The sequence below is a fragment of the Ovis aries genome, chromosome 4 (assembly GCF_016772045.2).
Source record: "Ovis aries strain OAR_USU_Benz2616 breed Rambouillet chromosome 4, ARS-UI_Ramb_v3.0, whole genome shotgun sequence".
Lineage (NCBI taxonomy): Eukaryota > Metazoa > Chordata > Mammalia > Artiodactyla > Bovidae > Ovis > Ovis aries.
The window spans coordinates 10,031,117-10,059,082 of record NC_056057.1 but is presented as its reverse complement, the minus strand read 5'-3'; the positions used below and the strand labels follow the sequence as shown (position 1 = coordinate 10,059,082).

Sequence of the window (27,966 nt, the reverse complement as noted above, 5' to 3'; positions counted from 1 at the left end):
CTCCTTAGCATCCCACAGTTCTCTAAGCTCGGTCTTAGCTGGAGCACCACCATTCCACCCACCACCCAACCCACTCTTAACCTCTCCCTCGTCTCCTTATTCTTGGAAATTCCATCATCAATGGGGGGAAGGAAATTAGCATTTATTGAGGAAAACTTCCCATGGGCCAGGTGTAATCTCCCCTGCTTCACCCTTACCACCACCCTATGGGGTCACTTGGATATCCATTTAAAACTAAACTACTTAAGGCTTCCAAAACACATCACACTGTTTCATGTCTTTGAGAATGCTGATTCTTTAGCACAAAGGTTGTCTGTCCTACTTCTTTGCCTCTAGATAATTTTAACTCACACTTCAAGACCTGGTTCTATTATCTCTTCCAGGAAACTTTCCCAAGTAACACACACAAGACCAATTTGGGGCTCCCCCAAATCATGGCACTTTAGGGCACCATATGCATTGCTGTTAGCACAGCTCTCATCAGACTACTTAACCTGTCTTACGTCTACCTTGCCCACTAGACTGACCTTCCTAAAGTACAGAGACTGTCATATTTATCTTTGTATCCTTCGTGCTCAATCTTTGGTGTATTACAGTTGCTCAATAAATGTGTATTGAATCGAGCTCACAAAAATCACACAGGATACTAATGAGTGATGTTATTACAATAACTTTATACTTAGAATGCTACTGTTTAAAAATCGAGATGAATACTTACTTCAACAGAGAAGACCTGGTCACATTTAACTGTTTCTCCACCGTGCAGAGTTCTCGTCATTGTGGATTCCGGAGGCACGGCTGCTCCTGATCTCTGAGAACTACGTACACACGCCTCATCACTCTGTGTTTGCTCAATGTTTACAGCATGGTATGCTGACACGTCATGTTTACTGCTTGAAGCTTTTCTCTTTTTTTTCTGCTTCTTAGGATTCTGCCCATCAGACTGAGCTTTCCTTTGTCGAAACTGGGCAAGCTACAGGAAAAAAAAATCATTGTTGTCAAAGATAATTTTTCTTTATCACCACTAAGAAAAAAGTAGCTTTGGAGTCATTTTCTTTAAAGGATCAACCCATCACTAAAATGATGATAAAATAAAGGACAATGGAAACTGTCTTTAATATAAAAATGACTGCTGAATTGCAAAGAAAGCAGGTATTTCTGAATGAATGCTATTCAAATATTGAGAAGAACTGAAAATATGTCTAAAGAAAGAAATTAGCCCAGAGTTGGGGACAATAAAAAGAACAAAAAACAGGTGCCCTCATTCATTGTTCAGTAAAACTATAATCTCTGGATACGAGATTATATGAAAATACAGGAAATCTAAATGCATTTGCCCTATGGAATTTCTGCAAATTCTACTTACATATTCTAGTAAATGTAATTATTTTATGCAAAAAGCTTTAGCTATACAAATCATCAATGTAGTCTTATTTATAGTGGGAAAAATTATAAATATTTTTATCAATACTACTGTACCAAACAATAGTGCCTCCCAGCCCTTAACCATCTGCATACCATATTCAGGGCTTCTGTCATATTCCAGTTGTCACCTAGACTTACCACTGACTTAATATGTTTAGCTAGTGTATTTTTCTTATTCAGATTTATTTTAAAAAGAGACTTTGAATCCTTGACATAAATTAAAAGACAATGTCATTTGAGTTAAAAAAATAGAAACAAAAATGAATACAATAAAAAAAAACTATATTATTAAAATTTTAGCTAGACATTGCTGAAGGTTCTAAGAGAAAGAGACAAGTGTTAGTGAGGTGCTAAGAATCTATTAATACCAGACAGACTTTTGGCTTGTCATAAGCAGATAGATTTAAAGAAACCTGGAAAGTAGTTAACCTTTTTTTAACACTACTACCTACTGTTATTTATTTAATACTAGATCAACAACATATCACCTAAAATATCTCATCACTATCTAAATCAGAAGTATAGATTTTACACTTTGGCCAATACTGGATTAATTAAAATAATACTAATGTTCAGTTCAGTTCAGTTCAGTCGCTCAGTTGTGTCCGACTCTTTGCGACCTCATGAATCGCAGCACGCCAGGCCTCCCTGTCTATCACCAACTTCCGGAGTTCACTCAGACTCACGTCCATCGAGTTAGTGATGCCATCCAGCCATCTCATCCTCGGTCGTCCCTTTCTCCTCCTGACCCCAATCCCTCCCAGCATCAGAGTCTTTTCCAATGAGTCAACTCTTCGCATGAGGTGGCCAAAGTACTGGAGTTTCAGCTTTAGCATCATTCCTTTCAAAGAAATCCCAGGGCTGATGTAAATCATCATTAATATTAAAATATTAATGTAGATCATTATTAATAAATGTTTAGACACAGCAGTAGTAAGAGGAAAATTATGCGCATCTCTTTTAACAAAGATAAGAGAGGCCTCAGGCTCATCACCTTCAAAAGTTTTATCTACCTTAAAATTTAATAATATTATACATAGGAATAAATAAACACTGGAAGAATATAACCATAACAACTTTGGTCTATCTCTAGAGATTACAGCTATTTTTCCTTACGCTCACATGAAATTTCCTTTTTGCTGCAGTAAATTTTCTAAATTTTATATAAAGCAACTATTAACTACCACTCAATCATTTGAACTCAATCATTCTGAAAGAAAAGTATAAGAACAAGTGTAAGCCCTTTTGCCTTAAAAGAGGAAATAGATGAACATATTAATACATAAATTAGAAGAATTGCAAAGATGGTCAGTAAATGTCTTAGGATATAAAGTATTAAAGAAATCTTGATAATGCTTGATATCATTAACTATCAAATTATGTGACAGTTATTAGGATAACATATAGCATATGTTATACTTTTGTTTGCTGTAAAGAAAAGTTAATAGATAAGTACTATTTACTTAACAAATGTCCAATTAGTAAGTGCGAAATATCACTGACCTTGTAGAACATAAAAATACATCACATTTAAAATTTTCCCCCAGCTGTTGAGCAACTATTCAGTTATTCTGCTATCTGCTTAAGGAACAGATGCAAGACTAGCTGCCTCTATTTGTACATTATTAAGCTGCCGGAATGCATGTAAACTACTTTGGATAGGAAATTCATTCTTAAAAATAATTCAACTGAAACACTATTACATATTATCTGTAAATAGAATCAGAAGTCTAGGCATATCATTTTAAAAGGATCCCTCAGAAAGAATGCAAAAGCAAAAATGTGTTAATAATGACATTCCTGATATTTAAAAAAAATATTCAGACAGCAGAGGATACCAGGACAAAGATGATTTTGTTTAAAATTCCATCTCTGTAGGGTTATATATAGAATTTATACTTAATGTTTATATACACAAATATATAACAAAAGAAAATTTTTGTTAAAATAATGTACTATAAAAAGATTTTTAAAAACCAAACAAACCTCTGAGACAACAGTATCCATTATTAAATGATTCTAGTGAAAAAGTTAATAAAAGATAAGGAATAAAAAGTAAAAGTTTTATTACTGTGTTTAGAACTAATCACTTCTAAGGACAAAAAATTACCAAACACTGTTTCAGGTCTATGTTATTGATTAAATGAAGTCATATTATTTTTTCACAACAATTAACCAAAAGGTAAACTCCATGAAGGTAAGAACTTTTGTTCACTGCTATATATTCAAAACCTAGAGCAGTACTCAATAAATAAAGGTTGAGTGGAAAAAAGATTATGCTTTTTTTTTCTACAGAAAAGTTAACATTGAGGAATCATTTTAAGCACTGGTCCACAGAAACTAAGATGATATAAAAGATTCCACTACCTAAAAAAGTTCCATGGTCTCAGAATGTGAAGTGGTAATTAAATGAATTAAAACATAAAATATTCCCTCTCACAATAATCTCTGTACTCTACTAAACAAAACAAATAGAAAAACCAAACAAACAACAAAATTAAATTCTCAGAAAAAAAAATACCCATAATAGCCTTTTAGGAAAACTTCTGTTCGGTAAAAACGTGAGAAAGAAAACAAGATTACATCATAAATAGCTATCAAAGTTATTTTTTATCTTAAACCTTAAAAATGGCAGATAAGCAAAAATCAGAAACTCTATTCGACTGCTAATCATCTGACACTGGAATGATACACTGTATCACTGGAAACATTTATTCTAAAGCATGCTGGGAGTTCAGACTGCAGCCATCTGTGTGTGTCATTTGGAAGCCAGATACAAAAATGTTAACATGTGTAGGCATGGAAATAGCTGCAAGATTTACTGGAAAGAGATTATGTCCATATACACTTGTCTTTCAAAACTAATTTGGATCTCAGGCAAATGTCTTACCCTAACCAGAACACGAATAAATGACTAAACAAAAATGACTAAGAGTTTATTCCATAAACTCAATTTTTATTTATAAATGAATATTCTCAATAAAACAAGGAGATTTTTAAATGTTGTTAAAAAAAAAACACCAAGTTTCTATAAATGTCACTTCAAAAAAAGTACTAACTGGAACTGGTTTTATTTTCTGAGTCTTTGTCAGATATGTATGTGTGAGGCACTAAGCCAGATATAAGTCAAAATACACAGTCCTAACTGTAGGGTCTTTTAGTCTAGGCCAGTGTTCTCGCCTGGAGAATCCCCAGGGACAGAGGGGCCTGGTGGGCTGCCGTCCATGGGGTCGCACCGAGTCGGACACGACTGAAGCGACTTAGCAGCAGCAGCAGCCTAATATTTCACAGAGTTGTGAGAAACAAGAGAAGAGTTAAGAGTACAGTTTTGTACACTCAGCAGTCCTATATATCTATAAGGAGGTAGTATGGGAACATCTCTTGTCCTGATTTTCTCAAAGAAGGCTTTCTGTAAGAGGTGAGGTTGCAGAGTTTTATAGCTGCGAAGGAAATAACTTGGTATATGAGAGACAGTAGTGAGTAGTTCATTTACTTAAAAATATTTATGGACTGCCTACCACATGTCTGCCCTGTGCCAAAGGCAGAGGAGGCAGCGATGAGATGACACCAGCCCTGCTCCCCTGAACTGTAACCCAAGGAGGAAGAGCAAATAAGCAAATGTAGACAAATACAGAAATGTATCACTTCAAGAGACAGAAAGGGTTTTGAAGAAAAAGTTTAAGTACCAAAGAAAGTCTAAAACAGAAAAGACTTCATTTGTATGGGAATGCAGGGCGGAGTCATGAAATATCTTACTAAGAATTTGAAAGCTGAGATCTGAGGACAAATATGAGTTACTTCTCCAAGAGTAAGGAGCAAAACAGAACACAAACATGTGATTCCAAATTCAGTATTCTTTCCATTATACCAATGTGCATTACACGCATTCACTCTTTTCCTTCACTGGTCATTACATGTAAAAACACTTAAAATAAGCAGGTGACATACAGCTTTGTACCCCCTTCTCAACTTTGAACCAGTCAGTTGTTCCATGTCTAGGTCTATGAACACCCACTGCTTCCAGACTAGCATGCAGATTTCTCAGGAGACAGGTAAGGTGGTCTGGTATTCCCAACTCTTTAAGAATTTTCCACAGTTGTAATCCACACAGTCAAATGCTTTAGAGTAGTCAATGAAGCAGAAGAAGATGTCTTCCTGGAATTCTCTTGTTTTTTTTTTCTATAATTCTATGAATGTAAAGTTGTATACTGTCACTCTGCTTATTTAACTTATATGCAGAACACATCACGCAAAATGCCAGGCTGGATGAATCACAAGATGGAATCAAGACTGCCAGGAGAAACAGCAACAACCGCAGACATGCAGATGATACCACTCACACGGCAGAAAGTGAAGAGGAACTAAAGAGCCTCTTGATGAGAGTGAAATAGGAGGGTGAAACAGCTGGCTTGAAACTCTACTATCCTGGCATCTGATCCCACCACTTCATGGCAAATAGAAGGGGGGGCGGGGCAGGAAGCAGTGACAGATTTTATTTTCTTGGGCTCCAAGATCACTGTGGCCGCCAACTGCAGCCATGAAATTAGGACACCTGCTCCTGGGAAAGAAAGCTATGACAAACATACACAGCATATTAAAAAGCAAAGACATCACTTTGCTGACAAAGGTCCATGTAATCAAAGCTATGGCTTTTTCAGTAGTCATATATGGATATGAGAGTTGGACCCTAAAGAAGGCTGAGCATCAAAGAACTGATGCTTTCGAATTGTGGTGCTGAAAAAGAGCTGGGAGTCCCTTGGACTGCAAGGAGATCAAACCAATCTATCCTAAAAGAAATCAACCCTGAATATTCACTGGAAAGACTGATTCTAAAGCTGATGCTCCAATATTTTGGCCACGTGACACAAAGAGCTGACTCACTGGAAAAGACCCCGATGCTGGGAAAGACTGAAGGCAAAAGGAGAAGGGGCGACAGAGGATGACATGGTTAGACAGCATCACCAACTCAATCAACAAAAATCTGAGCAAGCTCCGGGACAAAGTAGAGGATAGAGGAGCCTAGTGTCCCTAGGGTCACAGAGTCAGACAACTGAACAGCAACAATTAAAAACAGTAATACTGAAATTAGAACAGGAGGTTAAAGGCATGAACAAATGAAATCAACAAAACAACATATACTTTTTTGACAACACTAGGGGAAAAATACACACACACACACACACACACGCACCCCCAAAAGATTATAAAGTGTTTTAAAAACGCTATCAACTTTCTCTAGTTTTCAAAAACAGCTGTAAGTAGAGTTATTTTCTATATTTGTACTGTAGAAAATTTAAAAAATCATTAATTCTAATTATGGTGACTATTTGTACTTGTTGGTATGGTCTTTAAATCTCTGTGATATTCCTTAATGAATGCCGCATAAGCATGCTGTACAAGCTATTACAACAAGACTCCACAGGCTTAACTATGAAAACAAAAAGAAGATGAACACAGTTGATGGAAAGACAATTCGTATGCAGAGCTGAAGTGGAGCAACTGAAAGCAAAGAAGACAGAGGCAACAGTTTAAAGACGCGCTGAAGAATATTTTCCAACACCACCACAAAGATGCAAACTGCTGGAAAATAACAGTGCCAAACAGGCCCGAGGAGATCAGATGTGAAGAAGACCACAGACCTTCACCTCATGGAGCCAACAGGCTTATTTATACCCTATAACCTCATTCAATGCAGAATTTTTCTTAAAGTTTTGGAAAACTTTTGCATCTAAGAAAAAAGATTCTGCAGCCTAAAAAGTTATCTTAACTTTGCACATTTTACCATATTTCACCGTCGGCCACATAGTAGGCCCAGATACTTTTTTGAATGCAAGTAATGTTTCAAGAAGAATACAGACTACATACAATAGAGTACTGGACTGTTGTGTCTATTCAGACTCTGAGAAGCTAGCTATGCGACACTGGACAAGCCACTTACCTCAAGAGAACTCAGCTTTTTCAACTTACAAAGAAGAGGAAGGACAGAAGGATCTCTTAAGACTTCTTTCAGTTTTACCATACGATCAGAACAAAACAAAAACACTAATTCAAAAACATACATGCACCCCAATGTTCTCAGTAGCATTATTTACAACAGGCAATATATGGAAGCCACCTATGTGTCCACCAACAGAAGATGGGCTAAAGAAAATGGTGCGCACACACACACACACACACACACACGGCTAAAGAAAATGGTGCGCACACACACACGGCTAAAGAAAATGGTGCACACACACACACGGCTAAAGAAAATGGTGCGCACACACACACACGGCTAAAGAAAATGGTGCACACACACACAGCTAAAGAAAATGGTGCACACACACACACGGCTAAAGAAAACGGTGTGCACACACACACACGGCTAAAGAAAATGATGAGCACACACACACACGGCTAAAGAAAATGGTGTACACACACACACAGCTAAAAAAAAGTGGCGCACACACACAGCTAAAGAAAATGGTGCGCGCGCACACACACACACGGCTAAAGAAAACGGTGTGCACACACACACACGGCTAAAGAAAATGATGAGCACACACACACACGGCTAAAGAAAATGGTGTACACACACACACGGCTAAAGAAAATGGTGTACACACACACACAGCTAAAAAAAGTGGCGCACACACACAGCTAAAGAAAATGGTGCGCGCGCACACACACACACACGGCTAAAGAAAATGGTGCACACACACACATGGCTAAAGAAAATCGTGTACACACACACACAGGACTATTACTGAGCCATAAAATATGGACTTCTGCCATCTGCAACAACATGCATGGACTAGAGGGTGTTACGCTTACTGAAATAAGTCGGAAATAGACGAATACCCTAGGCTATCACTTATATGTGGAATCTAAAAAATAAAACAAACAGATGAACATAACAAAACAGAAACAGACTCAGATACAGGGAACAAATCCGTGGTTATCAGAGGGGAGAGGAACAAGATACAGGGGTAGAGGATAAAAAAACGTACAACTACCGTAAGACAGACAAGGGTGTGTTGCACAGCACAAGGAATATACACAACATTTTATAATAACTTTAAGCGGAGTATAAAAATACTGAATCTCTCATGTACACTTGAAACTAGTATTTTAGATCAACTATGTCCATTAATAAAATTTCTTTCAGTTTTTAATGCCTATTTTAGGAAAACTTTTTTCAATTGTTTTTTTCTTCTTATTCCCTATACTATCACTTAATTATACAAGAGAAAAACTACAATTCTACATTATAAGATTTTAAACCATTGTTTGAAAAAGCAATTCAATAAACAATATCTATTACTAAATGATCCCAAATGAAAAAAAAAAAGATAGAGAATAAAAAGTGGAATGATTACATTATAGAGTTTAGATCAAACTTCTAAGTGTATAAAATTATGAAAATACTGTTTAGGCTTCATACATATGAAGTATACGATGTCAAATTATTACTACAGAACAAATAACCACAAGATAGCTCCAGGAGGGCAGGAATTTTCATCAAAATCAAAGGCTACTCTAAGTCTCAAACAGTGCTTATACACAGGTTCTCAAGAAACAAACACCTGTTGAGTCAAAAAAAAAAAAAGAATTTTCTTTTCTTTTTTTTTACAAAATGGAGGCACCAATAAGCAATAATTTTAGGTTTATTCCTTAAAAAAAAACAAAACTAAACTGATATATCAAGTCCATGGTTACATTACTGTATAATCATACAAGTAATATTATGCAGCTGACAAAGACAATGTTTTCCCAAAAAATTTAATGTGAGAGAATGCTCTCAACATAAAGTCAGGGGAGAAAAGAAGCCAAAATTACATACAGAGTATGACACAAGTTTAAAAATATATCACAGAAACGAAGAACCAACAAACTGTCAACAGTAATTACTTACAGGTCATGAAAGTATTATTTTCTTGGGCTCCAAAATCACTGCATAACGGAGACTGCAGCCATGAAATTAAAAGACGTTTGCTCCTTGGAAGAAAAGTTATGACAAACCTAGGCAGCATATTAAAAAGCAGAGGCATTACTTTGCCAACAAAGGTCTGTCTAGTCAAGGATATGGTTTTTCCAGTAGCCATGTAAGGATGTGAGAGTTGGACCATAAAGAAGGCTGAGTGCTGAAGAACTGATGGTTTGGAACTGGGGTGTTGGATAAGACTCCTGAGAATCCTTTGGACTGTAAGGAGATCAAACCAGTCAACCCTAAAGGAAATCAACCCTGAATATTCATTGGAAGGACTGATGCTGAAGCTTCAGTACTTTGGCAATCTGATGCCAACAGCCAACTCATTAGAAAAGACCCTGATGCTGGGGAAGATAGAAGGCAGGAGGAGAAGGGGATGACAGAGGACGAGATGGCTGGATGCCACCACCGACTCCATGGACATGAGTTTGAGCAAACTCCGGGAGCTGGTGATGGACAGGGAAGCCTGGCGTGCTGGATGGGGTCGCAAAGAGTCAGACATGGCTGAGCAACTGAACAACAACAGCAACAAATGAGAGTATGGGTAATTGTTTCCTTTCTTAAAGATTTTCACTGCCTCCCTCCCTCCCTCAAAGATCTGTAAAGACTATTCATGATTAAAACTTTGGGCCCATATGTTAATATCATTATTTTTAAATGATATAATACAATTACACATCTACCAAAAATTTCATCCCAAAAGACAGAAATAAGGCAGAAGTCCCAGGAACTACAGTGTCCTGGACCTGACCTCTTTCATCAGCCTCTCCAGACACCCTCACATCCCGCAAGCTGGCTCCTAGCAGCGACAGGCGGTTACACATCGCTGTTCAGATGCTACCTGGTGGCGGTGGAGGTTCAGTCGCTAAGTCGTGTCTGTGACTCTTGCAACCCCAGGGACTGTAGCCCTTCAGGCTCCTCTGTCCATGGGATTCTCCAGGCAAGAATACGGAGTGGGTTGCCATGCCCTCCTCCAGGGGACCTTCCCGACCCAGGGATTGAACCCGGGTCTCCTATACTACAGGCAGACTCCTTACACCTGAGCCACCTACTTCTGTTTCATTTCACTGTCACCTCATTTACTGCTAACAGTGAATGGTGAGAAGAACAGCACTACGCCCCAACCTTATCTAGTCTCTGCACAGTATAAAGTTTAATCTCATTAAAAGCAAATACATGAATAGCAGTTCATGTAAAGGAGAACCTCTAAGACAAGATACATCTATAATGGATGCTATCATGCTCAGCAGCATAAATACATCCCAGACTATCACCTGCCGTTTATTCATTTATAAACCATAAGGAATGGACTATTCCCCTTCATGGATCACAGCTAGCATGGTTATGTTCACGATCCTTCAAGCTAGGCTTCAGCAGTATGCGAAACAGGAACTTCCAGATGTACAAGCTGGGTTTTGAAGAGGAACCAGAGATCAAATTGCCAGCATTTGCTGGGTCACGGAGAAAGCAAGGGGGCTCCAGAAACACATTACTACTTCTGCTTCATGGACTACACTAAAGCCTTTGACTGGGTGGATCACAACAAACTGTGGGAAATTCCTAAAGATATGAGAGTACCAGACCACCTGACCCGCCTCCTGAGAAACCTGCATGCGGGTCAGGAAGCAACAGTCAGAACCAGACACGGAACAATGGACTGGTTCCAAATTGGGAGAGGAGTATGTCAAGGCTGTGTACTGTCACTCTGCTTATTTAACTATGCAGAGTACATCACGGGAAATGCCAGAATGGATGAAGAACAAGCTGGAATTAAGGTTGCAGGAAAAATATCACCAACCTCACATATGCAGATAATACCTCTCTCATGGCAGAAAGTAAAGACGAACTAAAGAGCCTCTTGAGGAGGGTGAAAAAGGGCTTGAAACTCTACATTCAAAAAACTAAGACAATGGCCTCGGCCACGTCACTTCATGACAAATAGCTGGGGGAAAAGTGGAAGCAATGACAGGTATTATTTTCTTGGGCTCCAAGATCACTGTGGATGGTGACTGCAGCCATCAAAGTAAAAGGTGCTTGCTCCTTGGAAGAAAAGCTAAGCCAACCCTAGACAGAGTATTAAAAAGCAGAGACATCTGCCAACAAAGGTGTGTCTAGTCAAAGCTATGGTTTTTCCAGTAGTCATGTATGGATGTGAGAGTTGGACCATAAAGAAGGCTGAACACTGAAGAATTGATGCTTTTGAACTGTGGTGTTGGAGAAGACTCTTGAGAATCCTTGGACTGCAAGGAGAGCAAACCAATTAATCTTAAAGGAAATTAGTCCTGAATATTCACTGGAAGGACTGTTGCTGAAGCCAAAGCTCCAATACTTTGGCCACCTGATGCGAAAAGCTGACTCACTGGAAAAGATCTGAATGCTGGGAAAGACTGAGGGCAAAAGTAGAAGGAGGAGACAGAGGATGAGATGGTTAGATGGTCAGGTGGTCACTGACCAAATGGGCATGAATCTGAGTAAAGTGGGGCTTCTCTGATAGCTCAGTTGGTAAAGAATCTGCCTGCAATGCAGGAGACCTGCGTTCTATTCCTGGGTTGGGAAGATCCCCCGGAGAAGGGAAAGGCTACTCACTCCAGTATTTTAGCCTGGAGAATTCCATGGGTTGTATAGTTCATGGGGTCAGATACTGAGCAACTTTCACTTTTAGGGAGATAACCAAGGAAGGGGAGCCTGGCGTCCTGGCGCCCATGGGGTCGCTAAGAGTCAGACACGACTCAGCGACTAAAAAACAACAATGGACTATCAATCTCTCTTATATGCACAGTTTTTGTAGGAAACATCGACTTAAAAAAATAAAAGAACTGCCGTAGCTGGTCACTTCAATGGCCCACCTTGTGAGGTACCCGGCACACAGCAGCAGCTGCAGGGGGTGTGTCAGAGCTCCTCCGTGATGAAACCGGGTGCACAATAAACACACAGGCACCAGCTGGCTGCTGGTTCTGTTTCCTGCTCCCATCTCATTCCACAACACAGTCACTACTCTCCGCGGCCTGAAAGACCATGGGGTTATGATCTCTGCACACCTCTAGGCCCCTGGCACACGCTATGCCTCAGAAAATGAGCTCAAGTTAACACAGCACCAGTGTTTGTAACAGTGAGAAAAACTGCAAACAACCCAAATGCTCATTAGTATGAGAATGCTAAATGAGGTAAATTCTTAATAATGGAATAGTATGAGCAATACTGAACAAAAAGAAAATCTCTGACTGCTTATAATATCATTAAGTTCAAAAACAGCAAAACTAATACAATATTTAAGTAAACATATGTAGTATAGAAAAACAAGGTACTAATAAAGAAAATTCAGAATTGTGATTGCCTGAGGTGGGGAGGGGGTAAGATTAGGATGGGAAAGGTTTCAGAAGTATTTAAATGCGCATATTCCTTAAACTGGGTGATAGGCATAGAGGTAGTTTTAAAAAAAAAATCATTTTCTTATCCATATATTTTATACGTATTCTTTTGTAGGTGAAACATATTTAAGTATTTCTGAGGAATGCAGAATTTCCTGCTGAGGAAACCGGCCAGTGCTCAGAGATCTTACCACCCAGGACACCCCAGCTGATCCTCCCCCTCTTGATTTGATGAGAAAAGAGGCAGTTGATGAGATTTTTCTCTCGGAATTAGAGAACAAAGAGTTAGAAAAGATGTCTAGAAAGTAACAGGGAGGAGATGAATCTTACTGAAGGATCTTACAATCAGTGCATGATGCAATAATCAAATAAATATCCTTAAATCACTCACAAAGTACATTTACGTATCAACCTACTAGTCATGTTGCAGACTGAAATATTTTTGTTCTCTATCAACAAAGACAGATTTTCCTTCTGACATGAAATCATCCACACATCTTTAGTTGCACACCAAGTAAAGTAGCTGGCATGTAAGAGTTCACGATGTATAATCAACTTAGTTTTGCAGAATCATGCAAAGCAGCTTTGTCAAGTGGGACCCAAAATTTATCGCATATTGAGGATCTTTATAAAATAGCGAGTCCTGGCTCGCACCCCAGATTTTCTGATTTGGAGATGGAGTGTGACTTAGGCTTTGAAACTGTTTTAAGCTTTCCAGATGCTTCTGCTACTGCTGCTGCTGCTGCTAAGTCACTTCAGTCATGTCTGACTCTGTGTGACCCCATAGACGGCAGCCCACCAGGCTCCTTCGTCCCTGGGATTCTCCAGGCAAGAACAGCAAAGTCTGGGAACCGCTAAGCTAGATGCTTACTCTATGAACTGATCTGGTTCGGTTCAGTTCAGTTCAGTTCAGTCACTCAGTCATGTCCGACTCTTTGCAACCCCAGGAATCGCAGCACGCCAGGCCTCCCTGTCCATCACCAACTCCCAGAGTCCACCCAAACCCATGTCCATTGAGTCGGTGATGCCATCCAACCATCTCATCTTTTGTCGTCCCCTTCTCCTCCTGCCCTCAATCTTTCCCAGCATCAAGGTCTTTTCAAATGAGTCAGCTCTTTGCATCAGGTGGCCAAAGTATTGGAGTTTGAGCTTTAGCATCAGTCCTTCCAATGAACACCCAGGACTGATCTCTTTTAGGATGGACTGGTTGGATCTCCTTACAGTCCAAGGGACTCTCAAGAGTCTTCAACACCACAGTTCAAAAGCATCTATTCTTTGGCGTTCAGCTTTCCTTATAGTCCAACTCTCACATCCGCACGACTACTGGACAAACCATAGCCTTGACTAGACGGACCTTTGTTGGCAAAGTAATGTCTCTGCTTTTTAATATGTTGTCTAGGTTGGTCATAACTTTCCTTCCAAGGAGTAAGTGTCTTTTAATTTCTTGGCCACAGTCATTATCTGCAGTGATTTTGGAGCCCAGAAAAATAAAGTCTGACACTGTTTCCACTGTTTCCCCATCTATTTCCCATGAAGTGATGGGACCGGATGCCATGATCTTCGTTTTCTGAATGTTGAGCTTTAAGCCAACTTTTTCACTCTCCTCTTTCACTTTCATCAAGAGGCTCTTTAGTTCTTCTTCACTTTCTGCCATAAGGGATCTGCATATCTGAGGTTATTGATATTTCTCCTGGCAATCTTGATTCCAGCTTATGCTTCCTCCAGCCCAGCGTTTCTCATGATGTACTCTGCATATAAGTTAAATAAGCAGAGTGACAATATACAACCTTGATGTACTCCTTTTCCTATTTGGAACCAGTCTGTTGCTCCATGATCTGGTTACACTATATAAATAATTTTTCTTTTCCTCTTCTTTTAAGTGTCCATCGTGGAAAACAATTCCACTGAATAGAACAGATCTGGGAATTCATCCTGTAATTTTTTGTCTTCTACAAACTGAGGTACAAGGAGAGGAAGTTGATTTGCAAAGAGAAGGGTGTCAGATATTATGAGAGTGAAATAAGGTATGACAGAATGCACTGGTTCCAAATGGCTTTTCAGTTTCACATGAGGCCCAACTATACTTCTGATAGCTTCCTTTGAAATCTTTCTACCTTTTCAATTACCCTCTTTTTCTCTTCTTCATATACCTGATCAGTTTTGGGGAACAAAGTGCCCTGCTAGAATTAGGGTGCTTACATTTGGCTATTTGGATCAATTAATATTTCATATTCAAACACACACAGTTTACTGCTTCGCCTGTACACACACACGCATGCGTGGTTTCACTGCTCCATCTGTGTGTGTACACTTCACTGCTTCACCTGTACACACACACGCATGAGTGGTTTCACTGCTCCACCTGTGTGTACACTTTACTGCTTCGCCTGTACACACACACGCATGCATGGTTTCACTGCTCCACCTGTGTGTACACTTTACTGCTTCACCTGTACACACACACGCATGCGTGGTTTCACTGCTCCATCTGTGTGTACACTTCACTGCTTCACCTGTACACACACACGCATGCGTGGTTTCACTGCTCCACCTGTGTGTACACTTCACTGCTTCACCTGTACACACACACATGCGTGGTTTCACTGCTCCGTCTGCGTGCACACTTTACTGCTTCGCCTGTACACACACACGCATGCGTGGTTTCACTGCTCCATCTGTGTGTGTACACTTCACTGCTTCACCTGTACACACGCATACATGGTTTCACTGCTCCATCTGTGTGTGTACACTTTACTGCTTCGCCTGTACACACACATGCATGCGTGGTTTCACTGCTCCATCTGTGTGTGTACACTTTACTGCTTCACCTGTACACACACATATGCATGGTTTCACTGCTCCATCTGTGTGTGTACACTTCACTGCTTCACCTGTACACACACACACATGCATGGTTTCACTGCTCCACCTGTGTGTACACTTCACTGCTTCACCTGTACACACACACGCATGCGTGGTTTCACTGCTCCATCTGTGTGTACACTTTACTGCTTCACCTGTACACACGCATATGCATGGCTTCACTGCTCCACCTGTGTGTACACTTCACTGCTTCACCTGTACACACACACGCATGCGTGGTTTCACTGCTCCATTTGTGTGTACACTTTACTGCTTCACCTGTACAGCAATAACAGACACTTGCCGCCTGGTGGCAGCATACCAACCTGAACACGGCATATAATATTTTCTGGAAATGAATAACCTCTTCAGAGCTTAAACATGTGACATACACATTCTTTCACAGTTTTTGGCTACTTTTAGGGTAAGCTCCACACTCTGTCAGCTGACTTATATGACGCCTCATTGTGTGGTCCCAGACTACTTCTCCCATCTAATTCTCTGCTGTACAGTCCAAGCCTCTATGCTCCAGCATGAGAATGATGATATTGACGATGGCTAATACTTCCTCTGAACTTCTTATAATTGGACAATGTTCTAAGAGCTTTATATGTATAAGCTGAATCCTCACAACAACCCCAACGCAGATGATATCACTGCTCTTATTTTCCAGATGGGAAACAGCAGTACTGAGAGGTTAAGTAAGTTGCATATAGTCACTAAGATAAACAACGGCAGAGCCAAGATTTGATTCCAGACTGTCTGGTCTAGTCCAAGCTCATAACCACTAGTATTACAATGCTTTTTACAAAAAAAAAAAGAAAAAAAACTTTGAAAAAGTAGGTAACATTCACCATGGTTTCCTGATTCACATTCATTCCCCATCTCACAGTAACCTGAATTACTCATATCCCTTTCTGACCAACTATTGCTAGAGGTAGAGGTTACTTTTCAGGTCTTCATCACACTTGGTTTCTCATTTTTTACAAGCGGCCACTCCTTATTGACATGCTTCCCTTAGTTTCACAGACATCACCATCTCCTAGCTTTGTAAACAGTTTGCATCTCAGTGTTCTCTGCGGATACTTCAGTTCAGTTCAGTCGCTCACTCGTGTCCAGCTATTCACAACCCCATGGACTGTAGCACATCAGGCCTCCCTGTCCATCACGAACTCCCAGAGTTCTACTCAAACTCATGTCCATTGAGTTGGTGATGTCATCCAACCATCTCATCCTCTGTCATTCCCTTCTCCTCCCACCTTCAATCTTTCCCAGCATCAGGGTTTTTTCAAAAGTCAGCTCTTCACATCAGGTGGACTTTCAGCTTCAACATCAGTCCTTTCAATGAACACCCAGGACTGATCTCCTTTAGGATGGACTGGATGGATCTCCTTGCAGTCTAAGGGACTCTCAAGAGTCTTCTCCAACACCACAGTTCGAAAGCATCAATTCTTCGGCGCTCGGCCTTCTTCACAGTCCAACTCTCACATCCATACATGACTACAGGAAAAACCATAGCCTTGACTAGACGGACCTTTGTTGGCAAAGTAATGTCTCTGGAGGGCCCTTTTCTCTTCACACCCTCTCCAGCATTTATTGTTTGTGGATTTTTTATGACCACCATTCTGGCTGGTGTGACGTGATATCTCATTGTAGTTTGATTTACATTTCTCTGATAATCAGTGACCCTGAACATCTTTTGACGTATCTCTTGGCCATCTGTATGTCTTCTTTGGAGAAAAGTCTATTTAGGTCTTCCACCCATTTGTTGATTGGGTTGTTTGTTTGGGGGCTATTAAGCATCATGAGGGCTTCCACGGTGGCTCAGCTGGTAAAGAATTCACCTGCAACATGGGAGACTTGAGTTCGACCCCTGGGTTGGGAAGATTCCCTGGAGAAGGGAATGGCTACCCACTCAACTATTCTGGCCTGGAGAACTCCATGGACTGTATAGTCCATGGGGTCGCAAAGAGTCAGATACAACTGAGTGACATTCACTCACTCACTCAAGCATTATGAGCTGTTTGTAAATTCTAGAGACTAATCCCTTGTCAGTCACATCATTTGCAAATATTTTCTCCCAATCTGTGGGTGGTTTTTTTGTTTCCTTTACTGTACAAAACCTTTTGAGTTTAAGTAGATCCTATTTATTTCTGTTTGTTTTTATTTCCATTAAATAAGAGCTCTCTCGTTAAAGAGAAGTGCACTGGATAAAAATACCCAGACATCTATTAATATTTTCATTAGGAGAGGAATTTCTATAAATTAAAATTTAAGTATCAGTTTGGTAAAAATAGATAGTTTTACATTAAAATATACTCAATGTTTTAAGTTATCTTTGAAAGGTTTCTGTAACTTCCAGCCCAAACCTATAAATTCCCAGCAGATATTTTTAGTTATAATTGGTCCCTGTCCCTATTTTCCCTGGGGAAACAGTAAGGCAATATCAACTTGAAAAAGTGAGACCCCTGAGGAATAACGACTGTCTAATCAGAGTCCACAATGAATGATTCTTAGTAAACAAGGAATTTTGTTTACAAATTCTGTGTGCTCAATATCAAGAAGGAAAGAGATTCTTGACCTTATACCCAGTTAGTTGTTCAAAGCTAATTCAATTAACACAATTTATAAATTCAAATCTTCATAGATGAGGATTTTGAATATTAAAGTTTAATATAGTTCTTATTAGTAAAAAATAATAATTTGGGGGTTTGATAAATGATCTCTTAAAAGAAAAGAACTGACCGCAGGGGCTTTAAGAAATGATTTCTTAAAAGGAAAAAAAAAAAGTTAGACTCACAGAGAAACTTTTATACCACATAAGAATCTCAGTGAATAGCAAACCACAATAAGAATCATAACCCTGGTGGCAACAGAAAACAAACAGCACACTGTTGATGAACAAAGGGGATAAAGGAATTTTTCATGGTACAAAACAATCTATAGATTTAAATAAACAACCTAGGCAAAATCACTTCTGGAACAATTCTAAGTTTTTGAATAGCACTAAATTCATGGGCAAATCCACCACAGCTTCATGCAACACACCTAAATGAGCTTTAAGTATCCTAAGCAATATTTTGGTGACCACGGCCACAAAAACTCTACAAGTAAAAGGAGAGTCACTGTGATAACAGAAATGTCTTACACTAGTAAAATACCTGTGCAGGTCTGTTGTGGTCACATATGCAAATGGCAGGGTCTTTTGCTACTAAGGAAGATTAGGTTATTTTCTCCCACAGTGAAAAAGGATTGGTAATGATCAAGCCAGAAACCCAACAAGTGCCCCCTGGGCCAACTGCATGCACTTGTTAAACAGCAGCCCATAGAATGAGAGGACTCACTGGCCCACACAGAACTCAGGCCTGAGCACCATGCTCTAGTCAAACCAAGAACTGAAAGGAAGGGCCAGTTTAAACTTTGGCAGAGAGCAGAAGGCCTAAAAAAAAAGATGGAAGATAATCCTACTGAAGACGTGCATCTCTCTCTGTCTCTATCACCTGCCCGAGCACGTTTCTCACTCTTTCGCCCTCTCAGTATATAAAAACATACATGTAACAGTAATATTATGCAAACGAAGTTGGTAACAGTCCTATTAAAAAATGGGCAAAGGACATGCACAGACACTTCAAAGAAGACAGACAAATGGGCAATAAGCACATGAAAAGAGGGTCAACATTCTTAGTCACTAGGAAATTAAAAAGCAGAAGCAAAATGAGATACTGCTTCCCACCCGCTAGAATAGCTGTAATTTTTAAAAACTAGAAAACAATAAGTGTTGGTGAAGATATGGAGAAATCAGAACTCTCATACACTGCTGTTGGGAATGGGTATAGCCACTCTGGAAAAAGTTGGGTGGTTTGTCAAAAACGCAGAATTACCATATGATTCAGAAATTCTACTCTTAAAGCTCAACATTTAGAAAACTAAGATCATGGCATCTGGTCCCATCACTTCATGGGAAATAGATGGGGAAACAGTGGAAACAGTGGCTGACCTTATTTTTCTGGGCTCCAAAATCACTGCAGATGGTGATTGCAGCCACGAAATTAAAAGTCGCTTACTTCTTGGAAGGAAAGTTATGACCAACCTAGATAGTATATTGAAAAGCAGAGACATTACTTTGCCAACCAAGGTCCATCTAGTCAAGGTTATGGTTTTTCCAGTGGTCATGTATGGATGTGAGAGTTGGACTGTGAAGAAAGCTGAGCGCCTAAGAATTAATGCTTTTGAACTGTGGTGTTGGAGAAGACTCTTGAGAGTCCCTTGGACTGCAAGGAGATCCAATCAGTCCATCCTAAAGGAGATCAGTCCTGGGTGTTCACTGGAAGGACTGATGTTGAAACTGAAACTCTAATACTTTGGCCACCTCATGTGAAGAGCTGACTCACTGGAAAAGTCCCTGATGCTGGGAGGGATTGGGGGCAGGAGGAGAAGTGGACAACAGAGGATGAGATGGCTGGATGGCATCACCAACTCAATGGACATGAGTTTGGGTGAACTCCAGGAGCTGGTGATGGACAGGGAGGCCTGGCGTGCTGCGATTCATGGGGTCGCAAAGAGTCGGACACGACTGAGCGACTGAACCGAACTGAGGTATATACCCAAGGGAAATGAAAACTGGTACTCAAATACTATATATGATGTTCACAGGAGCACTATTCACAATAGCCAAAAGGTAGAAACAACTTAAATGCCCGTCAATGAACAAACAAAGAAAAGTGTGGTGTGTACCTACAACAGAATATTACTTCACCCTAAAAGGAAATGAAAAACTGACATATAAATACTGAAGCACAGTGAAAACATCACACCAAGTGACAAAAGGCGCCAGGGGTCAAATCGTATGGTCACATCTATATGAGGCATCTGGAATAGGTAGACTTGTTGAAACAGAAAGCAGACCGGCAGCCGCTGGAGGCGGGGCAGAAGGGAGTGAAGGGTATCTTCTTACTGGATACAGGGCTTTATTCTGGGAGGATAAACATGTGTTGGAACTAGACTAGACGTAAGTTGTCGCTGCACAATGCTGTGTATGTACTAAACGCCTCTGTAGTGTTTTAAGATGGTTAGTTTTTACATGACTTCCACCTCAAGTTAAAAAAAAAAAGAAAAATAATAGCTTCTTAGATCTAGCACCAGAAGAACTCAAAAGCTTTCAATCATTAACACATTTTTTCTTCAAAACACCTGTTGAGAGTCATGGACTGTGACAGGATTTTTCCCGCAGACAATAAGGCACAGAATTCATCATAATTTAAATAAGTGCTTGACAAGTAAAAGTCCATAGCTGCAGCTGTAGGCGTTCAAAAATGTTGGTTGAACAAATAAGCAAATGTCTTTTCTTGTACGACAAACAGCATATAAACACAGAAGCTCCAAATGCAAAACAGCCCTTTTATAAGCTTATAAATAAACTTTGAAACATTCTGAAGCTTTCCAAATTAAAGTTTTTAAAGAGATGCTAACAAATGAAATAAGATATCCAATTTCAATTTCAGTAGAACTGAACCGAGATATAAAAAACGTTCCTCATCATTTAACGTTTAACAATTTACCATGAGAACCTTTTCTAGCTTTCGTATTAGAGGAAATTCACTTATAGTTCAATAAGCAGTAGCCTACAACAGATAAATTCTTCACAGTCATAGTTTAACTCTTACTACAAACTTCTAATATATAAAAATAAGAGGTGTTTTGTTTAAAAATAATTTTTGCTGTAATCTTGTCATATTCCAGTCACCTGGATAGATCCTATCTTTTTCACTTTCTCTTTTTCATGAGCTTATTCAACTTTCAGTTTCACTAACAGGACACCACAGACCTCCTTTCTGAGTCTCTCTTTGTCAGATCTTGAGGCTCTTTTACCCAATCACTGCTCTATCCCTGTTCCTGCCATGTCCCTGGATTAGCCTTCAAAACCTCTCTTCAATACACACTTTGAGAAACCTGTTCTGCTCATTCTTTCCTCCATATTCTCTCGTTAAAGCTCACAAACTAAAAATCACGTTTTGCTTTTTTCTTCCAACAAATACTAAAGGTCATGAGTTGCTTTTTAAATCGCAGACAATGCACCACTCTTACAGTAAATGTTGAAGGTATCAAACTGCAGTATCTACTTTGAAAGCTAAGCAAGCTATGTCACAGATAAGAATAAAAACTAGAAGGTATAAAAGAAACAGGGATGGAGAACAACGCTCTTAGTGGTGGAGGGGAATGTCTGAAATATGCAAGGAGCAATTACACACCATGACTAACTTCGTCTATCAGAGTGGAAATAACAATTGAAGAGTCCTATTATCAATAACCTAATACACAACTTGCAGAGAGCACTGTCCTTTTTGTATAGAACTAGCACTATTTTTCAAACGGAAAATCCTCATTAAACAATCATATAATTATTACTTACTGAATGCAACAGGCAAAAATTTTTATAATTATTCAACAATGCCAATTATATTAAATGCTGAATAGCTAATAAAAACTTGTGGTTTTATAGAATTCTGCTAGTAGAATGTTAAAAAGTATACATTCTGTGAATATGCAGAAGTAATTTTACACTAAATATACAACTGTCCTCTAATTCTGTTTGCTAATATTACAACACTTTCTTTTCCAAAAAATTGTAGATAATTTTACTTGGAAAAAACTGAAGTCACTTCAAGTGGAGTTAGAAGTCTGGATCAACACAAGGACGGCCTGTGTAGCGCTGTCCTTGTCAGCTCCTTGCAACGAGGTTAGCCTGGTTCTGAAAATATTTACTTAATGCAGTAATGTCTCATGTCTCCACAGGTCATGCGTCTTACTACCTCAGTACTGAGGAAGTAATTGAGGACCCAACAGCAAATGAAAAAACCAACAAGGAGCAGAGAAACGAAATAGTCATAAAGCGCATTCACAAGGCTCCATCAGTGCTTGGTTGTTACAAACGAAACCATCCCCTCAAGCTACTCACAGGAAATCTAAAACAGCAAATTAAGGGAGGAGGCAGGTTAGATGGAGATAGGCATGTTCATGGCAATGAGAATCGACAGAGAAAAAGCATAAGATCTACAAAACCAGAAAGGAGATATATAAATGTCTAATAACAGAGAATCCCAACTACAGAATGGAAACAGCACTGGAGTAAGAACTGTAGTTCCAGAACTACACTGATGCCAGGGCCCTTGGGAAGCCTAGTTACCCTAGGGCTCATCTTCCTGTTCTGTATAACGATCAAACAATATTAACATTCTCTTCAACATACTATAATTGATAAGCTTTTACTGTTTTCAAAAATGGCATGTAAACATTTTTACTGGTCATAAAGGAAATATACTGCAGAGAATCTGGAAAATACTAGGAGTGTAAAGGAAATTAAAACTGCCTATAACCTACCACCCAGAGATACCCATCATTTATATCTTGGTGTATTTTTTTTCAGGTGTCTTCATATATAAAAATTGTATATATATCTTTTTTGGTAACATTGTTATCAATCTGGTGTTATTTGTGGGCATTTTCCCAAATCAGAATGTTTCTGCAGAATTATTTTGATGGCTACATATATGGCAATTTGGGCTTCCCTGGTGGCTCAAACGGTAAAGAATCCACCTGCAATGTGGGAGACCTGGCTTTGATCCCTGGGTCAGGAAGATCACCTGGAGAAGGGCATGACAACCCACTCCAGTATTATTGCCTGGAGAATCCCATGGACAGAGGAGCCTGGTGGGCTACAGTCCGTGAGGTTGCGAAGAGTCAGACATGACTGAGCAACTAAGCACAGCGCACATACCAAATTTATTCTTCTAACATTGTGAATTTTGGTTGGTGTAACACATTTTATAAAGTATACTATACTGAATTCACAACAGGTCATTTTAAAAATGATCATTTATAGATACAGAAAGGAAGTAAGTTTTTCAATGAATAGTTTACCAAACACCAAGAAGAAAATTTCCAAGTTGTGGTCTGTAAAACTAGATTAGCAAATACAGTATTTAAATTCAATGAACAAACAAGACATTCAGAGAACCAAGTATCTGAATAAAGTTTTAGAAATGGTTGTTTTCAGTGATCTCTAATGCCAGCAATGAGACTTCCAATGACAAGAATTCTGAATTACTGTTATTAAATTACAATATGCTAGTCAAGCAGCACATATTAACAGCTCACGGTCACTCTGCTCATTCATTCACTAAGCAAATATTTACTGCATACTTACTATCTGATAGGTGTCAGGCTAGACTGCATTAAATATCAATTATCAAGAACCTTCTTTGTAAAATAGTCTTAAAAATGAGGCAGCAACATTTAACACATTTTAACAAATGACACAATTCGCCACAAATTCTATAATACCACCTCCCTCACTGTACTTAGTACCCAGTATCTGTCCTGCTAAACTTTGAGCAACTTCAGAAAACAGACTGTCACCATCTCTGTATTTACAGCGCTTGGTGTAAAACAGGAGTTTGACACAGGTTTGCGTAACGACCCTACACTCACAACCCAAAGTTTTTAAGTCCTAATATAAAAGCATACATTTATACAAAAGAAGTAATGTATACACTATTTTCGAACTATGTCCATGTTCTTACTGTTCATGTTCCTATCAGCCCTCGTAACCTTAATGGCTGAAAAATATTCTATCATGCTTAAATAATATAGTTTAGAAAGTGATTCTCCTAACACTGTCTTTGGAGGTTGCCCAGTGTTTTTATATTTTGGTGCCAATGCTCCAGCAAACACATCTTGCCTTACATGTCTTGAATTCTTTTCTGACTAGAAAAATTCAGCTCAATTCTAGAAGATAATCTTCCACAATGAAAGTGAATGTTAAAAGGATAAGATTTTTATACCATAGGCAGAATTTTGAAAGACAAAAAACACACATACACACAAAGAAACTAGAATTCTTTTTCGCCAAACCAAAGCAATTTAAATAAGTCCTCTGTTATGAGAGGTGTTGTCCAAAGTAAACTATGTTTTTTGGACGGCTTCATATATATTTAGGAGAGATACTTCAGGAGGCAGATAGTAAAAATACTGAGGTAACAAGCAAACAAACAAAACGTCTAACTACAACGTCAATGCTTTTGGAAGGAGGTACACACTTTTCCTCCACTTTCTTCGATTCATAGATTGTGCTCAGATCCTCAAGACTGCAGAAATGTAAGCAACGTGAGATCTTAAAGATGCCTTGATTTCCTTTCCCTGTGTATAGATCCTAATAACAATCTACCTGATACAAACACTTAAGGTTTGACCTTAGATAATACAGAGATAGTTTATACATTTATATTAAGTCAAGAAACTTATGTTCAGCATCTACAATTGTATCTCTGCAGTGTGGTTCTTCAGTGATTACTGAAATCAGACCCAGTCTCCTTTTGCTTATTTGGAGGGAGGAGACAGAGAGGAAAAGAAACAGTTAAACTATTTATAATTTAATTGAGATGCAAGTATGACTGTGAACAATCATCTCTAATAAAACAATATACAGTAAACTGTAATTTCATCATAGGGAGGAAGGGGTCCTTTTGGCCAGTCAAAAAAATATGCTCAAGCAAGTAATTTTAAATTCTATTTCTTTTAATAGTATTAATATTTAATATTATTAATATTCTATTTATATTTAATTTATATTTCGTCTATGTCAAATTGTTCATGAAACCCAGTGAATAATAAAACCTTTTCCATTGTTTCCTTTACAGTCTTTTTCATACACACATACAAGATAGGGACTCGACAAGAAAGCAAGAATTCTATAGGTGATGCTAGGAATATGGACCCTTTCGTCCCCGTAAGTTCCATTCACAGACTGCGGTAACATTCCACACAATACAGGGCGCATGCCGTGACAAAGACCTCCGAACACAAACATACAAAGCCATGCTTCTAAAAACGCCCCTACAGCGAAGTTCACAGCTGGCACTTGTGGCACACTCAAGCCACGACTGAGGCAGCTGTCACAGGCCAATCACACACTCAAGAGTGCCAGCGTGCCACCTAAGAAAGCCAAGCCGATGATGAGCGTACAAATCCCCACCCGAATAAAGAAGAGCCCCAAATCCCCACCCTGAAAAGCACAATGTCTGCACAACCCAGAAAACTCCCTCAAAACAAGTCAAAGGTTGGAGATTCAGAAGCAAGCTGTAACAGCTTATACAGTAAAAAGGAGAGGTTTTATGTGGGCATTCACGAGAAAGGAGCCACACCACCCAGTCATCACGGAAATAACCGCTAGGTAGTGTCTCACCAGGCTTTTTCAATTAGAAAAGGGAGACGAGGGCAAGGCGACGGCAGACGCCGCCGCACCTCCGTCCCAGGCAGCGCGCCGGGGCTGCCAAGCTGAGGCCTCCGCCTCGCAGGACCCCTGCCAGCCCTCCCCGGCCACCGCCTCCCAGCGCAGGCCGGGCGGCCTCCGGCTCTCTCACCTTGGCTTTGCCAGCCTCCAGCTTCTTCTGTCTCTCTTCGTCCTCCATAGCTTCTGCGGGGAAGGCTGGGGGGAACACAGGCAGGGGGTCGGGGACGGGAAGGCAAGGTCGGTTCCAACGGGGGTGGGACCGCAAGCTCCGCGGCGCAGGGCGCAGGGCCGGGCCGGGCGCTCGCCCCTCCCGGAGCGGAACCAGGCTGCGCGCTCACTGGCTGACCGTCCTCAGCCGCACGGGCCGCGTCGTCACCACCGCCGCCATCTTCGTCTCCACGTAAACACACGGCGGAACGGGAGGGGGGAGCACGTCGTCTGCGCAGCCGCCGCGAATCCCGCCGCGCCGGGCAGGTGCGCCGGCGGCCCCGCCCCGCCCCGCCGCGGCCCCGCCCCGCCCGTCGCGGCCCCGCCGGCCCCGCGGCCACCGCGGCGACCCCCTCCCGGCCTCCCGCCCGCCGCGCCCACTGGCGGAAACCCGGCTCTCGGGGGAGCACGCTTTCCCCGGGGCGCATGCCGCTCCGCGGGTGGAGGCCTGGCTGAGGAGGTGGGAGAGAGGGCGCTGTGTCAGGAGCGCCGGTCGGACCCCCACCGTCGTCCAAGGGACTCAGTGGTCCTTTTTAGAACATTTGAGATTTTTCCAGTTTCAGAGCAAAGGAGAAAGTACAGGTGCCTAACGCTGAAACTGGTGAACGCTGAAAAGCCCCAAAGGAAAAGACGGGGGCGAAGAAGGGATTGGGTTGGAGAAGTGAGCCACCGGATGACAATTTTTCAGCCTAGATTGACTGGTCAACCCGGAGGACTGGCAGGGCGGCCAGTAGCCTTCACTCCTTCCTGAGCCGAAAGTGCCTCCCTTTTTCCTCACATGAGGCTGCCCAATCGCCTGTTCATCTTCGAGGCCCACCTCACTCGCCGCCCTGAATAGCTTTTCTGATCTCTTTGTTTCCTCCTGTCTTAACTCAATCTCCTCCCACGAGCTTCCCCTTAGCTATGGTGCCCTGAAAGGCTCTAGGCTTTGCAACCTGGGTTGAAGACAAAGCCAGTGTAGACTTTTTCACTTAAATGACCTTGAACAAGTTACCTATCCTCCTCTAGCTTACCTGGAAGTTTTGGAAGGCTTGTTAACATATGTGAGTTAACGTATGTGACTCCCCCTGGCATATCAAAATATCCTTAATGTCAGTTCTCTTCTCCCTGTATTTCCTTTATGTACTCTGTGTTTTAATAACAACTTGTGCCCTTCTTAATTGGAGAAGGAAATGGCAGCCCACACCAGTATTCTTGCCTAGAGAATCCTGTGGATAGAGGAGCTTGGTGGGCTGCTGTCCACAGGGTCCCACAGAGTCGGACACGACTGTAGCGACTTAGCATGCATGCACGCATTGAAGGAAATGGCAACCCACTCCAGTGTTCTTCCCTGGAGAAGCCCAGGGACGAGGGAGCCTGGTGGGCAGCCGTCTATGGGGTCGCACAGAGTCGGACACGACTGAAGCGACTTGGCGGCGGCAGCAGCAGCTGCCCTTCTTACTTCACCTCCTACTCCCAACTCCTTAATGGCAAAGATTGTCTTGCTCACCTTGGCATTACTAAAAAGACCAGGGAAATGCTTTGCACTCAATAAACACTTGTTGGATTGAATTGAGCCATTTTAATAATTTTAGCATGACTCTCCTTCCTTTATTTTCATATCTTCCCTCATTACTTCCTTTTTCTTCCCCATCATCTTACCTTCAAATCTATTCCTGGGATGAACTAACTACACTTTTTAATTTCTCTAGTTGATCATGTTTCTCCTTTGTTTTGGGTTAGGCTGGACTGAAAAACTAGTATGTGTGAACTGGAATAAGCTATGCGTTAAATCATACAAGTGGTGTTGAGTGAAATTTGGGTTAAAAAAAGGAAAAAGAAGAAAAGCAAAGATCTTAAATCTA

At 40.5% G+C, this 27,966-nt stretch overlaps 1 protein-coding gene across 20 annotated transcripts in view; it reads right to left on the bottom strand.

Moving 5' to 3' along the window:
* AKAP9 (A-kinase anchoring protein 9) overlaps positions 1-26,325 on the bottom strand; it is a 169,414-nt gene extending 143,089 nt beyond the window's left edge. For 19 of the 20 annotated variants that reach the window (XM_060414427.1, XM_060414428.1, XM_060414430.1 and 16 more), the window contains exons 1-2: positions 26,046-26,325; positions 719-973 (exon numbers count right to left, since the gene is read on the bottom strand). In XM_060414427.1, coding sequence (XP_060270410.1) covers positions 719-973; positions 26,046-26,093 — 303 coding nt within the window. In that variant the 5' untranslated portion in view covers positions 26,094-26,325. The remainder of the gene's footprint in view (positions 1-718; positions 974-26,045) is intronic. The other variant, XM_012176297.4, reaches the window with a different exon arrangement.
* Between the last annotated feature and the right edge of the window lie 1,641 nt (positions 26,326-27,966).